The 13,055-nt window shown below is 52.7% G+C and overlaps 1 protein-coding gene across 1 annotated transcript in view; it reads right to left on the reverse strand.

The window, feature by feature from the left end:
- Positions 1–13,055, reverse strand: part of ATP5MF (ATP synthase membrane subunit f) — a 46,764-nt gene that overhangs the window by 28,872 nt on the left and 4,837 nt on the right. The window contains exon 2 of the mRNA XM_088466677.1: positions 1,837–1,944. Coding sequence (XP_088322803.1) covers positions 1,837–1,944 — 108 coding nt within the window. The remainder of the gene's footprint in view (positions 1–1,836; positions 1,945–13,055) is intronic.

The following is a 13,055-nucleotide window of genomic DNA, read 5'->3' on the forward strand; positions in this document are numbered from 1 at the left end:
GCACTATCTAGACTGGTGTGGGAGGTAACCGGATCACCCGGAGGAAACGCACCCAAGTACAGGGAGGACAAAACTCCACACAGTTTACAACCTCAGTGCTGTGAGGCATGCTGTATGCGGTGCCTCAGGACTTTACGGCACACGCCACTGTGTCGGCCCCTGAAGTGCGGTTCCTGTCCAGCCTCAGCTGGAAAGATGCAGACATCTGCACTTGACGCGAGAAGGGCTGCATCCATGGCTCCTAAGGCAGAATGCTATAAGGCAACCAGCAAGGTTCCGGTAGGAGTAGGGGTAGCGGGCCCTAGGGCTTCCAGTCCATGTGACGGACACTGCAGAGGATGTGCAATAGTGCAACCTTACCTATAAGAGAGGCAGTCTGGATGGTTCCAAATGGAAGTCATGACGGACTGACAGTCTGCGAACACTGCAGCAGAGCTCATCGTGGTCCTCTTATTTTCTACTTCAGGGTCCATAGTCTCCACAGGAGACCTTGGGGATGTCCCAAAGCAGTCCCTTCAAGGGTACAAGTCCTGCAGTTACACAACACTGAAACACCCCCATCCCTGGGTGCTTTCCCTTGGAGAACATGGTAAGTAATCCAGGGCAGCCACCACACACCAGTTAGGTAAACTACCGTGTGCCATAACAGGAGAAGTGCAATGAATGTGGCCTCACCCCACAATAAGCGGGAATTTACAGGCAAGGTATTTACTAAACTGTCAGAAGAAATCTATAAATAAAATGTACTTCTGAACACAAATACTGTACATGCACACAGAAACATTCAAAGCTGTATTAATGGGCAGATAATGTTCAACAATCCATACACCCACCAGTCGGTAGGAAGGAGCTTAGTGTATAACCTGACCCCGGAGGGGATAGCTAACCAGGGAGACAGGAGCCCTTTCTGCTCTCCAGTCACAGTAGTAAAATTACTTCTCCGTGCGACAGTTGGGAGGGGAGAGAGAGAGGGGGAGAGAAACTGACTCACTGTGGCATGGCTTCTGCGATGAGGGAGCGCGCCAAGGGAGGGGCTGAATGGGGAGAGCATACCTCCCCCTAGCTGATCTAGATTCCCCAGGGCAATGGCTGCTTCTAATAAAGCGTCCCATTGCGTGTGCCCTGGTGGTCTAGCAGAGGTGCCAGGCGGCCTGGGCAACTGCTGTCAGCACCGCATGTGGTCTCCCCAGACCGGTGGTAACAACCGCTTCAGCGCTCCCACTCTTACCTCAGAGCACAGTTCGTGCTCATTTCCTTGGCGTCCGGCTGCGGGTCCCAGGCGTGTGCTGTGGGACCGCCTGAGGTCACTGACCCGCTCGCCAGTGCCGCAGCCACCGGGGCTGGGAGTCGGTGGAATGGCAGAGAGGGCGTCCTATAGGATGCCTAGCGCTGCCCCTCATAGTAAATATATAGATATAATAAGGAGCCAGGGCTGCTGGAAGAAGTTTAACTAGTTGGTGCCCGGACTCCTCCTGCTCCACCCTATACCCCATGGTCATACCTGGGCCCCCTATGGACTGTGTAGAAGAAATCTGCATTTTAACATGAGTGGAAACCCATAGACTCCAGAACTTTGTACAGAATCTATGAGTTAGAGCATTCTAACCCATGGTTTACCATGCAGGGAAAATGACAATTAACTGAATCGCTCCAGAAGTGAAACCAAAGTTATACCCCACGCCTGATTGAATTCCCCCAAAATGATTAATTTAAAGTACAAATACAAATCTAATAAATAGTGTTCGGTCAAATATCAAAATGGAGTAATACATGTGATAATATGCCTGTCAGCGGTATTCAGCAGTATATATATTCTTTTAGAGATTAGGTACTGACCTCTCCCAATGGCTGCAAGAATACCATTTGGAGTAAAATTACACGTGGAAAGCCAGGAGGGCAGCTGTCCAAGCTTAACGTCCAGGAGTCTCTTCTCTGCTAGGGGAACTAATGAAAAATAAACAAAATTGAAAGTTGGTGTTATGGGATATGTATTTACAAATCACAAGTTTAAATCTCCCATGTGTTTAGCTTGCTTATTGAAAACTTACTACCTTCCTGCATAATTTGGCAAATTTACCATCGTCCGTTCACTTTATGCCATAAAGGAAAAGAGATATGGTAAGAACTTACTTTGGTTATCTCTATTTCTACGAGGTCCATAGGATCCACAGGAGACCTTGGGGTATAGGCATGGCTTCGTCCATCGGGCACCACACCGTCAAAAGTTTTCCTCCCAGGATGCACCCGCGCTCAGGCCAAGGCACCTTCAATTTTAGTAGCAAGCCATAGGCCGGAGGAGGACAAACAGAGAAGGAAGTCTGGAACACAGAAGAGTCACTCTCACAAAGCAGGAGATAGAAACAAACGGTAACCAGAACAAAACCCATCTGAAGCACAGGTGCGACAGGGTGGAAGTCCTGTGGATCCTATGGACCTCGTAGAAAGAGATAACAAAAGTTCTTATCATCACTCTTATTTTCTACTTCAGGGTCCATAGTCTCCACAGGAGACCTTGGGGATGCCCCAAAGCAGTCCCTTCAAGGGTGGGGTCGCTCTTGTGCTAAAAGGAGAATCCACCGCCCGAAGGAAGCATCCTGAGAGGCAAAAGATATCAAAAGCGTAATACCTTACAAAAAAGATATGGACAGAAGACCACGTGGCTGCCTTGCACAGCTGAACAGCTGAGGTACCACGGCAAGCTGCACACAAAGGACCCACAGACCTCGTAGAATGAGCAGTAACAATGGACGGCACTGGAATGCCCTCATGAGTGTAAGCCACAGAGATCGCCCTGCTTGTTTGCAGGCCAACCCTTCTTATGGAAGCTGTAGAGGACAAACAAGGAGTCAGACCCTGATCTAAGCCCGCCTGCAGTAAAGCCAGAATTCTGGATATCCGAAACAGCTGGGGATCGTATCCCCGAGGGCCACACCACTCAAAATAGGTGTGCCACACCCCATGATAAATCCTGGCAGAGACTGGTTTCCTAGCTCAAAGCATGGTATTCACCACGCAGCTAGAGAAACCCCTAGACCTTAAGAGGGATGTCTCAAGAGCCAAGGTCGTCAAAGACAGACGACCCAGGTCCGGGTAAAGGCAAGGACCCTGAGACAACAGGTCCAGATGTTTAGGCAACAGCAACAGAGTGTCGATGGAGATCCGAGTACCAGTGACAACTGGGCCACGCTGGAGCTAACAGCAGAATCTTGCCCCCTTCTTGCCTGAACTTTCGAAGTACACGTGGAAGAAAGGAGAACGGAGGGAACAGGAAGGCAAACTGGAAAGACCACCGTACTAACAGAGCATCTATCAGGAGAGCCGCTGCGTCCTTTGTTCGAGATCCATATACCCGCAGCTTGCGGTTGTGTCAAGAGGCCATGAGATCTATTTCTGGAAGTCTCCACCTGTCCACTAGGAGTTGAAACATGTCCATTCTCCCAGATGCACGTCATGACGGCTGAGAAAGTCCGCTTCCCAGTTGAGCACTCCCGGAATGAACACTGCAGATATGGCTGGGAGATTTCCTTCCGCATAAGTAAGAATGCGGGATACCACTCTCAGGACCGCCTGACTTCGGGTTCCTCCTTGACTGTTTATGTAAGCCACCGTAGTTGCGTTGTCTGACTGAATTTGCACCGGCACCGTGCAGAATGACTCTGGCTCATTGTAGCGCTCTGAACACTGCCCGAAGTTCCAATATGTTGATTGGTAGGGCTGATTCTGCTGACGTCCACCATCCCTGAAAAACGTGTGGACCCGCCACAGCGCTCCAACCCCTCAGACAGGCATCAGTCGTTAGGACACAGAGATCCAAAACGGGCGTCCTCTGTTGAGATGAGACCTGTGTAACCACCAAATCAGCGACAGGCGCGCCTCCGGAGAGAGCACAATCATTTGTGACTTGATCCGATGAGGAAACCCGTCCCATCTGGAGAGAATCAGCATCTGCAGAGGTCTGGAATGGAACTGGACATACTCCACCATGTTGAATGTCGACACCATGGAACCCAGCAACCGCATTGCCGAGTGAAGGGACACTCGGCGACTCTGAAGGCAATTGTTAATTTTGGACTGTAACGTGGATATCTTGTCGTCCGTCAAGAAGATCCTCTGTTGCTGAAAGTCCAACAATGCCCCCAGATAAAACATCCTCAGAGAAGGCGTTAGGGAGGATTTCTTCCAGTTCACCAGCCAGCCGTGAGTCTGCAACACTGATATTGTTAGTTGCAGATGGCTATGAGACCCTGCCAACAGCAGAAGGTCATCCAAATAGGATAACAGGCGAACCCCCTGCAACCGCAGGTGAGCCACCATCACCTTTGTAAAGACCCAAGGTGCCGTGGAAAGACTAAACAGCAGTGCCTGAAATTGGTAATGGTGGTCCCGTACCGCAAATCTGAGGTAACGTTGATGAGCCCTGGCAATAGGAATATGCAGGTAGGCATCCTGACTATCCAGGGACACCATGAAATCCCCAGGTTCCATTGCTAAAAAAATGGAACGCAGAGTCTCCATTCGAAATCGAGGGGTCCCCAGACACTTGTTTAGGGATTTCAGGTTGAGTATAGGTCGGAATGAGCCATTTGGTTTCGGCACCAGAAATAAGTTGGAATAGCAACCTGTCCCCCTTAGAGGTAACGGAACAGGAACTATGACTCCTGCCTGTAGCATAGATTGTACCAACCTCCTGAACGCCAGAGCCTTTTCCGGTTCTGAAGGAAGGTCGGCTGTAAAGAACTGATGAGGCGGCCATCTGCGGAAGGAGAGGGCATACCCCAAGTGACCGCGGTGGTTTGACACCAGCACCGGGCGTAATGCAGAAGTCGGCCTCCCACCTTGGGATCCCCCAAGGGGAGGCCCGACCCGCCGGACTGAGGGTTTGTTGTCCCGCTTAGCGGCCGGACGCCTTGTGCTCCAAGCCTGTTTCTTGGGCTTGGTAGCCTCTAGTTTCCTAAGGGTCTTGAAAAAGACTGTACCTTAGGCTTACCTCGTGGGCGATAGGGCCGAAAGGACGAGGTCCCAGCCCCAGTTGGAGCCGGAGCTGAAGGTAGACATGCAGACTTTGCTGCCGCCAGCGTATCCACAATTTTGTCCAAATCCGGGCCAAACAGGACTTAAACATTATAAGGCAAGCATTCGAAACCCCTCTTGGATTCAGCATCCGCCCTCCAAGAGCAGAACCACAAGGAGCGCCGGGCAGACATCGCCGCCGCGGAGATCCTAGAAGTCAGAAGGCTCACATGCAGAGCCGCTTCATTAATATATGCAGCAGAATTACTAGCAATACCTGCTCAGTGGTAGCCTCCTCTGAAAAAGATGCTTCAAGGGCACTTTCCATGGCGCGAGCCACCCAGCAGACTGCCATAGCCGGTCTGGAGGCACCTCCAGCGAGGGAGCTTACGGTCCGTAGCATCAGTCAGGGAAGACATGGACGGCATAGGTAATGTCGCACTCCTTACTAACGGCGTCACATGAGAATCCACCTGAGGAGGGGACTCCCAATTGGTGAAATAATCCTCCACAAGAGGGTATGCATAGGCCAGCTGCTTTTGAGGTTCGAAGAGTTTTCCCGAAGACTTCCATGCCTCCTCTAAATGATCTTCTAACTGACCAGATAGGTGAAAAACTGCAGCAGCACCCTTAACATCCTTAAAGTAAGCATAAGTAGGCGTAGCCGAAGGAAGGTTATCGTTACCATGGCCATACGGACTGCCTGTATGAGGCCTGGAATAATGAGAGAGAGATAGAAAGGGTAAGAACTTACCCTTGTTTCGAAATCCATAGGGTTGACCTTGGGGTATAGGTTGGGAACCAAAATCCGGGCACCACGCAGTTAAAGCTTTTAGCTCCCAGGATGCACTGGGTCCACTCTCCCTATAACCCCGTCCCCGAGGCAGAGGCAGCTTAGTTTGTAAGTAGTCAAAAAAAAAAAAAAAAGAGAGAAGACTGGAACACTCAAGAACCATACTCACAGAGAAGGAGACGGGAAACCGGTGACCAGTAACACAGCCCATATGAAGCCAGGTGCGTCTGTGGACTTCGAAGAAAAAGAGATAACAAGGGTAAGTTCTTACCATATCTCTCATTTTCTTCTTCTTCAGAGTCCATAGAGGGTCCACAGGGTTGACCTTGGGAATGTCCCAAAGCAGTCATTATAAGGGTGGGGGCACTACTGTGATGAGAGGAGAAGCCGTTGCCAAAAGAAAGCATCCCGATAGGCAAAGGAATTCAATGCATAGATCCTTAGAAAGGTGTGGACAGAAGACCACGTGGCCACCATGCAAGGCAGAACAGCAGAGGCGCCACAGCGAGCTGCCTACAGCCCGAGTAGAAGCAGCATCAACAGAAACCGAAAGGCCTTCCTATGTAGGCCCCTGCGATAAGACATATGAAGCCATCTAGCTAAATGTCTGAGATTACAAAGAAGGAGTCTGATTTCCTGAAGAAACTCGAACAGACTACGAAAATCCGTAAAGGCCAGACCACAGTCAATGAGGTCACCCTAGCAGAGTGGACTGGAGACTGAAATGTAGGTACAATAAGTTCCTGATTAATATAGAAACTTAAAAAACACTGTAGGAAGAAACACAGGGCAAGTGCGACCCACAACCCTGTCTTGTTGAAATATCCAGAAGAGGGAGCCACATGAGAACGCTCCCAATTCCGCCACTCTCCTGGCAGATGTAAACATCATAAGAAAGAAGTCTAAGCTATAAACCACGTAAAGGCTATTAAAACTAGTGGTTCAAATGGAAGCCACAGGACGACACGAAGAACCACAGCCTAATCCCAAGGAGCCCCTAGGGGAGATAAAGGGAGGTAGAATTGGGAAAACACATTGAAGGAGCGAGGATATGTGGTGTTAACTCTAGCTCCGGCGGCAGGCAGGGTGCCGGAGCTGGAGAGGGAAGTTATGGCCGCGCGCGCCCGAAAAGGTGGCGTGGTCATGAAAAGGGGGCGTGTCTGTAAGACGCGTCCCCTTTTCGTCATACTTGGGTGTGTGCCCGGCGCTTACGGACATGCCGGGCAGCCCCCAAGCGCTGCGGAAAGAGAGAATAGATGCCGGGCACATGCGCCCGGCGTCTATTCTCCGGCGGTGACCGGGTCACCGCATGTTTCTCTACCCGCGGGACACTGAGTCCCGCGGGTGAGAACGGCACCCGCAGGCTGAGAGGGCAGGGCGCTTTTTGCCCTCCTCCTGGAGGGCAGGGTGCTTTTTGCCCTCCAGAAGAAGGGCAGGGCGCCGCGCCCCGCTAAAACAGCCTACCGGGAATGCTATACCCGGAAGTGGAGCAATTCCACATCCGAACCATACTGACAGTGCAGAGACCCGCACTTTCAGGAAGGCCAGGCGGAGGGCGAGACCCAAGCCAGCTGGAAGGAATGCCAGAACTTCTGGAAATTCGAAACACCTGGAGGATCATAACTACGAGAGCGATGCCATAAGAATTATGTACGCCACATTCCGTGGTAGAGCCCAGCAAAAGCTGGCCTACATGTTGTAAACATCCCGATGAAGACAGAGCCAGAGAAGCCTTAGGACCACAGTAGGGACGTAGTCAAAGACAAACGATCCAGGTCCAAGGAAAGGCAAGGACCCGTTGACAACAGGTCCGGACATTGAAGCAGCAGGAACGGAGTGTCGATGGGGAGACTCTGAAAATCCAAGTACCAGTGACATCTGGGGTAATCTGTAGCCACCAGCAGGAAAGTATCTCCGTCTCGCTTTAAACTTCCGAGAAAGAAGGGAGACCGGAGGAAACAACAAGAGATATGGTAAGAACTTACCTTTGTTATCTCTGTTTCTACGAAGTCCATAGGGTCCACAGGGTGACCTTGGGATATAGCTGGATCCTGGATCCTCGGGCACCACGGAGTTAAAGCTTTTAGCTGCTCCCAGGATGCACTTGGGTCCAACCTCCCCTATACCCCGCCCCCGAGCCACAGGCACCTCAGTTGGTAAGCAGCCCAGGCCGGAGGAGGAGACGAAACAGAGAGAAGGAAGTCTGGAACACACAAGAACCATACTCACAGAAATGGGAGACGGAAAACCGGTGACCAGTCACAGAGCCCATATGAAGCCAGGTGCGTCAGGGCGGGTGCCCTGTGGACCCTATGGACTTCGTAGAAACAGAGATAACAAAGGTAAGTTCTTACCATATCTCTTGTTTTCTACTTCAGGGTCCATAGGGGTCCACAGGGTGACCTTGGGGATGTCCCAAAGCAGTCCAACTAAGGGCGGGGACGCTCCTGTGCTGATAGGAGAACCCGGCGCCCAAAGGATGCATCCTGAGAGGCAAAGGTGTCAAACGCATAGAACCTCAAAAAGGTCTGAATGGAAGACCAGGTGGCCGCCTTACAGAGCTGAACAGCAGAGGCGCCACGGCTAGCAGCCCAAGAAGGGCCCACGGACCGAGCGGAATGAGCCTTAACAGAGGCTGGAACAGGTAAACCCTCCTGCATATAAGCCTCAATAATAACAGAACGAAGCCAACGGGCTAGAGTCTGTTTGTTGGCAGGCCAACCCCTCCTGTGAAAACCAAAGAGGATAAACAAAGAATCAGACTTCCTCACAGAACTAGTCCGGTCCACATAAACCTGGAGTGCCCTTACAACGTCTAAGGAAGTCTCCCCAGCCGAAAGATCAGGTGACTGAAAGGCTGGTACAACAATTTCCTGATTAATGTGGAACCTGGAAACCACCTTAGGCAGGAAATCAGGACGAGTGCGAAGCACCGCTCTGTCCTGATGAAAAATCAGAAAAGGGGGACGACAAGAAAGCGCCCCCAAATCTGAAACCCTCCTGGCAGAAGCAATTGCCAAGAGGAAAACAGTTTTAAAAGTTAGCCACTTGAGCTCCACTGACTCCAAGGGCTCAAAAGGAGGACCCTGTAAGGCCCTAAGAACCACCGCCAAATCCCACGGGGCCACAGGTGGCACAAAGGGAGGCTGGATTCTCAAAACACCCTGGAAAAAGGTGTGTATGTCCGGCATAGCAGCGATCCTGCGCTGGAACCACACCGACAGACCAGACACGTGTACCTTCAGTGAAGAAAGACGTACTCCTAAGTCCAAACCGGACTGAAGGAAAGCCAGAATACGCGAAACTCGGAACACCTGGGGATCATAGTTTCTGGCCTCGCACCACTGAAAGAAAGTGTGCCACACTCTGTGATAGATCCTCGCGGAAGCAGGCTTGCGCGCCCTCAGCATGGTGGTAATAACGGAGCTAGAAAAGCCCAGAGACCTCAGGACGGCTGTCTCAAGAGCCACGCCGTCAAAGATAGTCGACCCAGATCCGGGTGAAGACAGGGCCCCTGAGACAACAGGTCCCGCCGTTGAGGTAGGAGGTACGGAGCGTCGATGGACAGGCTCCGCAGATCGGAGTACCACGGCCTTCTGGGCCACGCTGGGGCCACCAGGATCAGTGTGCCTCCATCCTGTTTGAACTTGCGCAGGACTCGAGGCAGCAGAGATATCGGAGGGAACAAGTAAGCCAGTTGAAACAGCCATTTCACCGACAGCGCGTCTATCAGACTTGCGCCTGCGTCCCTTGTCCTTGACCCGTACACAGGCAGCTTGTGATTGTAACGGGACGCCATCAGGTCCAGCTCTGGCAGCCCCCACTTGTCCACGAGTAGTTGGAATACCTCTGGATGAAGCGACCATTCCCCGGGATGCACATCGTAACGGCTGAGGAAGTCTGCCTCCCAATTGAGGACTCCTGGGATGAAAACTGCCGAGAGAGCTGGAAGATAGCGCTCCGCCCAAGCCAGGACGCGGGACACCGACATCGCAGCTCGACTGCGAGTCCCTCCCTGGTGATTGATGTACGCCACCGTGGTGGCGTTGTCTGACTGCACCTGAACGGCCCTTCCGTGAAGAGCGGTGCCGGACGACTGCAGGGCTCTGTATACTGCCCGCAGTTCCAGGATGTTGATGGGAAAAATCGCTTCCTCCGCCGACCAACGACCCTGAAGTGACAAGGAGCCTGTCACCGCCCCCCAACCCCGGAGACTGGCATCTGTCGTGAGCAGAACCCATTCCGGGATCCAAAAGGGGCGCCCCTCCAGGAGATGCGCTGTCTGCAGCCACCAGGCTAGGGACAGACGCACCTCCGAGGACAACACCAGCATCTGAGAGCGGATCCTGTGTGGCAATCCGTTCCATTCTGAAAGAATCAGCCCCTGCAGGGGCCTGGAATGGAACTGGGCAAACTCCACCATGTCGAATGCCGACACCATGGACCCCAAAACTCTCATCGCTGAGTGCACCGACACTCTGCCACTGCTCAGACAACTGTGAATCCGCAGCTGTAAGGAGGAGACCTTCTCTGGAGTCAGAAAAATCCGTTGCTGACGAGAGTCCAGCAGGGCCCCCAAATGAACCATCCGTTGTGATGGGATGAGGGAGGATTTCTTCCAGTTGATCAACCAGCCGTGCGCCTGTAGACAAGCGACCGTCAGGTGGAGATGCTGGATCAGTACCTCCGGGGAGCTTGCCAGCAAGAGGAGGTCGTCTAGATATGGTAGCAACCGTATCCCCTGGCTCCGAAGGTGAGCCGCCATGACCGCCATCACCTTGGTAAATACCCTTGGTGCCGTGGAGAGACCAAAGGGTAGAGCACTGAATTGGTAGTGGTTGTGGAGAATAGCAAACCGCAGAAACCGTTGGTGCGATGTTGCTATAGGCACATGGAGGTAGGCGTCCTGGATATCCAGGGAGACCATATAATCCCCCGGTTCCATCGCCAGTATGATGGAACGCAAAGTTTCCATCCTGAATTTGGGAACCCTGAGAAACCTGTTCAGGGACTTCAAATTGAGGATGGGGCGATGAGAGCCATTGGGTTTCTGCACCAGAAACAGCGTAGAGTAATACCCCATCCCACGTTGAGACTGTGGTACGGGTATAATGACCCCCGCCGTCAGCAAGGCCTCTATGGCTTCCTGAACCTGCAAGGCCTTGGTTTTGTCCTGAGAAGGACTTGTGCAAAAAAACTGGCAAGGCGGCCTGTGCCGAAAAGACAGGGCGTACCCCTGGGAGACCACTTCTCGCACCCAGGCATCCGTGGTGGTATTGTGCCAGCACTGGGCGAATTGAAGAAGCCGGCCTCCCACTCTGGGGTCCCCCAGAGGGAGGCCCGTCCCATCACGCAGAAGGCTTATCTTCTGGCTTGGAAGAAGGGCGCCTAGCACTCCAGGCTTGCTTCTTTGGCTTTGAGGCGGTCTTGGGTGCGGACTGCCTCGGGAAGGACTGACCCTTTGCCTTGCCCTGAACCCGAAAGGAACGAAACGCCGAGCTCCGGACCTTAGCAGGTGTAGTAGCTGAAGGGAGGAAGGCTGACTTGGATTTTGCCAGGGTATCTACTATTTTGTCCAGGTCCGGACCAAATAGTAATTCCCCATTAAAAGGTAAGGCCTCCAAGCCTTTCTTTGAATCCGCGTCTGCTCTCCAAGACCGCAACCACAAGGATCTACGAGCAGACACTGCTGCCGCCGAAACCCTAGAGGTCAACAGGCTAGCATCCAAAGATGCTTCTCCAATGTAGGAGGCGGCATCTCTCATCTGTCCTAACAACGCCCTCTGGACGTCCGGAGATTCATCCGTAAACGTGTCCTCCAAGGCGTTGGCCCACCCCTCAATGGCCTTGGCCACCCAGGAGATGGCCATGGACGGCCGGGCTACAGCCCCTGAGAGAGAATAAATAGACTTTAGACAAGTCTCCACCTTCCTGTCCGTAGGATCCTTCAGCGAGGATATAGACGGCAATGGCAAAGTAGCACTCCTGATGAGGCGTGTTACATGGGAATCGACTGCAGGCGGAGTTTCCCATTTCTTACAATGCGCTTCCGGGAATGGATAATTGGACGCCAAGCGTTTCTGTGGCAGGAAACGCTTACTGGGCGTCTGCCAGGCCACCGCCATGTGATCAGTCAACTGATCAGACAAGGGGAACGCTGTAGAAGTAACCTTAGCTTTTTTAAAACTAGGATACCTTGACTTGGGAGCGGGTGCCTCATCCTCAATCAGAAGAATAGCCCGCACCGCCTTAACCAGAGCCCGCACATTGATGGAAGACTTAGTGTCTACCTCCTGGACTGAGGCATCTGAGGCTGAGTCATCCTGTACCTCACCATCATCCGAGAACCCCTCAGAATCCGAAAGATGCGCAGCCTGTGCCATGACTGAGCGTTTAGACGCCCTGGAGGGCACGTCACTGCGCAACATCGACTGAAAAGCCGAAGATGCTGCCGCCAAATCTTGGACAGTGTGGGAAAGCGCATCCACCCAGGGTGGAGGAGCTGTCACAGGAGCCTGAAACGGCACCACAGCCGGCTGTGCCACAGGGGTGGACTGAATATACATTGGCAACCCCGCATAGGGACCAACAGGCTGAGACCCCGGGGGAGTCTGCAATAATTGTGGGACACCCGGGGAATGGGGGATGGCAGGCTGGAGCAACGCCCTAGTAGGGGCGGCAGTCGGGACCGACAGACGGTCCGCAATGGACACCAGCACCTGGGAAAACATCGCCCATGGTGGCTCCTGCGAAATGGGAGGTTTAGACATACCAGGGACCGCCTGGCACCGTCCGCACAGGCCGTCCTGTGACAAATCCTCCCTATCCACTCCTGCAGAACAGCGCCTGCAGGAGAACAATGCTGGAGCCCCGGAGTGCTCAATCTCCTCCTCAGACATGACTTAGGAAGAAAACGTGCGCACTCACCAGTGTGCTGAACAACAGCCCACAATATGGCACCGTGTAGCACACAACTGTATGTGACGGACCTCACAAATACGTGATCTATATAGGTGAGGTCAGTAGAAACACCCTTCCCCCGCACACCTGTAGGGCTTGTAGGAGAAGGAAAGGGATAGGTACAGGCTGACAGTAAGTAGAAAAAAGACACAGACAGGCAGCACTAGCAAAAGTCACATACCATGCAGGAAGATATACTCACTGCACCTTTCCACTACAATCAACCTCCCAGATTCAGTGTCTGGGAGGGCTATAGCGCTGTGTACACTGTCCTTGTCGGGGGAGAGGTACA

This window comes from Taudactylus pleione, unplaced genomic scaffold (assembly GCF_031769625.1).
Source record: "Taudactylus pleione unplaced genomic scaffold, aTauple2 ptg000066l, whole genome shotgun sequence".
NCBI lineage: Eukaryota > Metazoa > Chordata > Amphibia > Anura > Myobatrachidae > Taudactylus > Taudactylus pleione.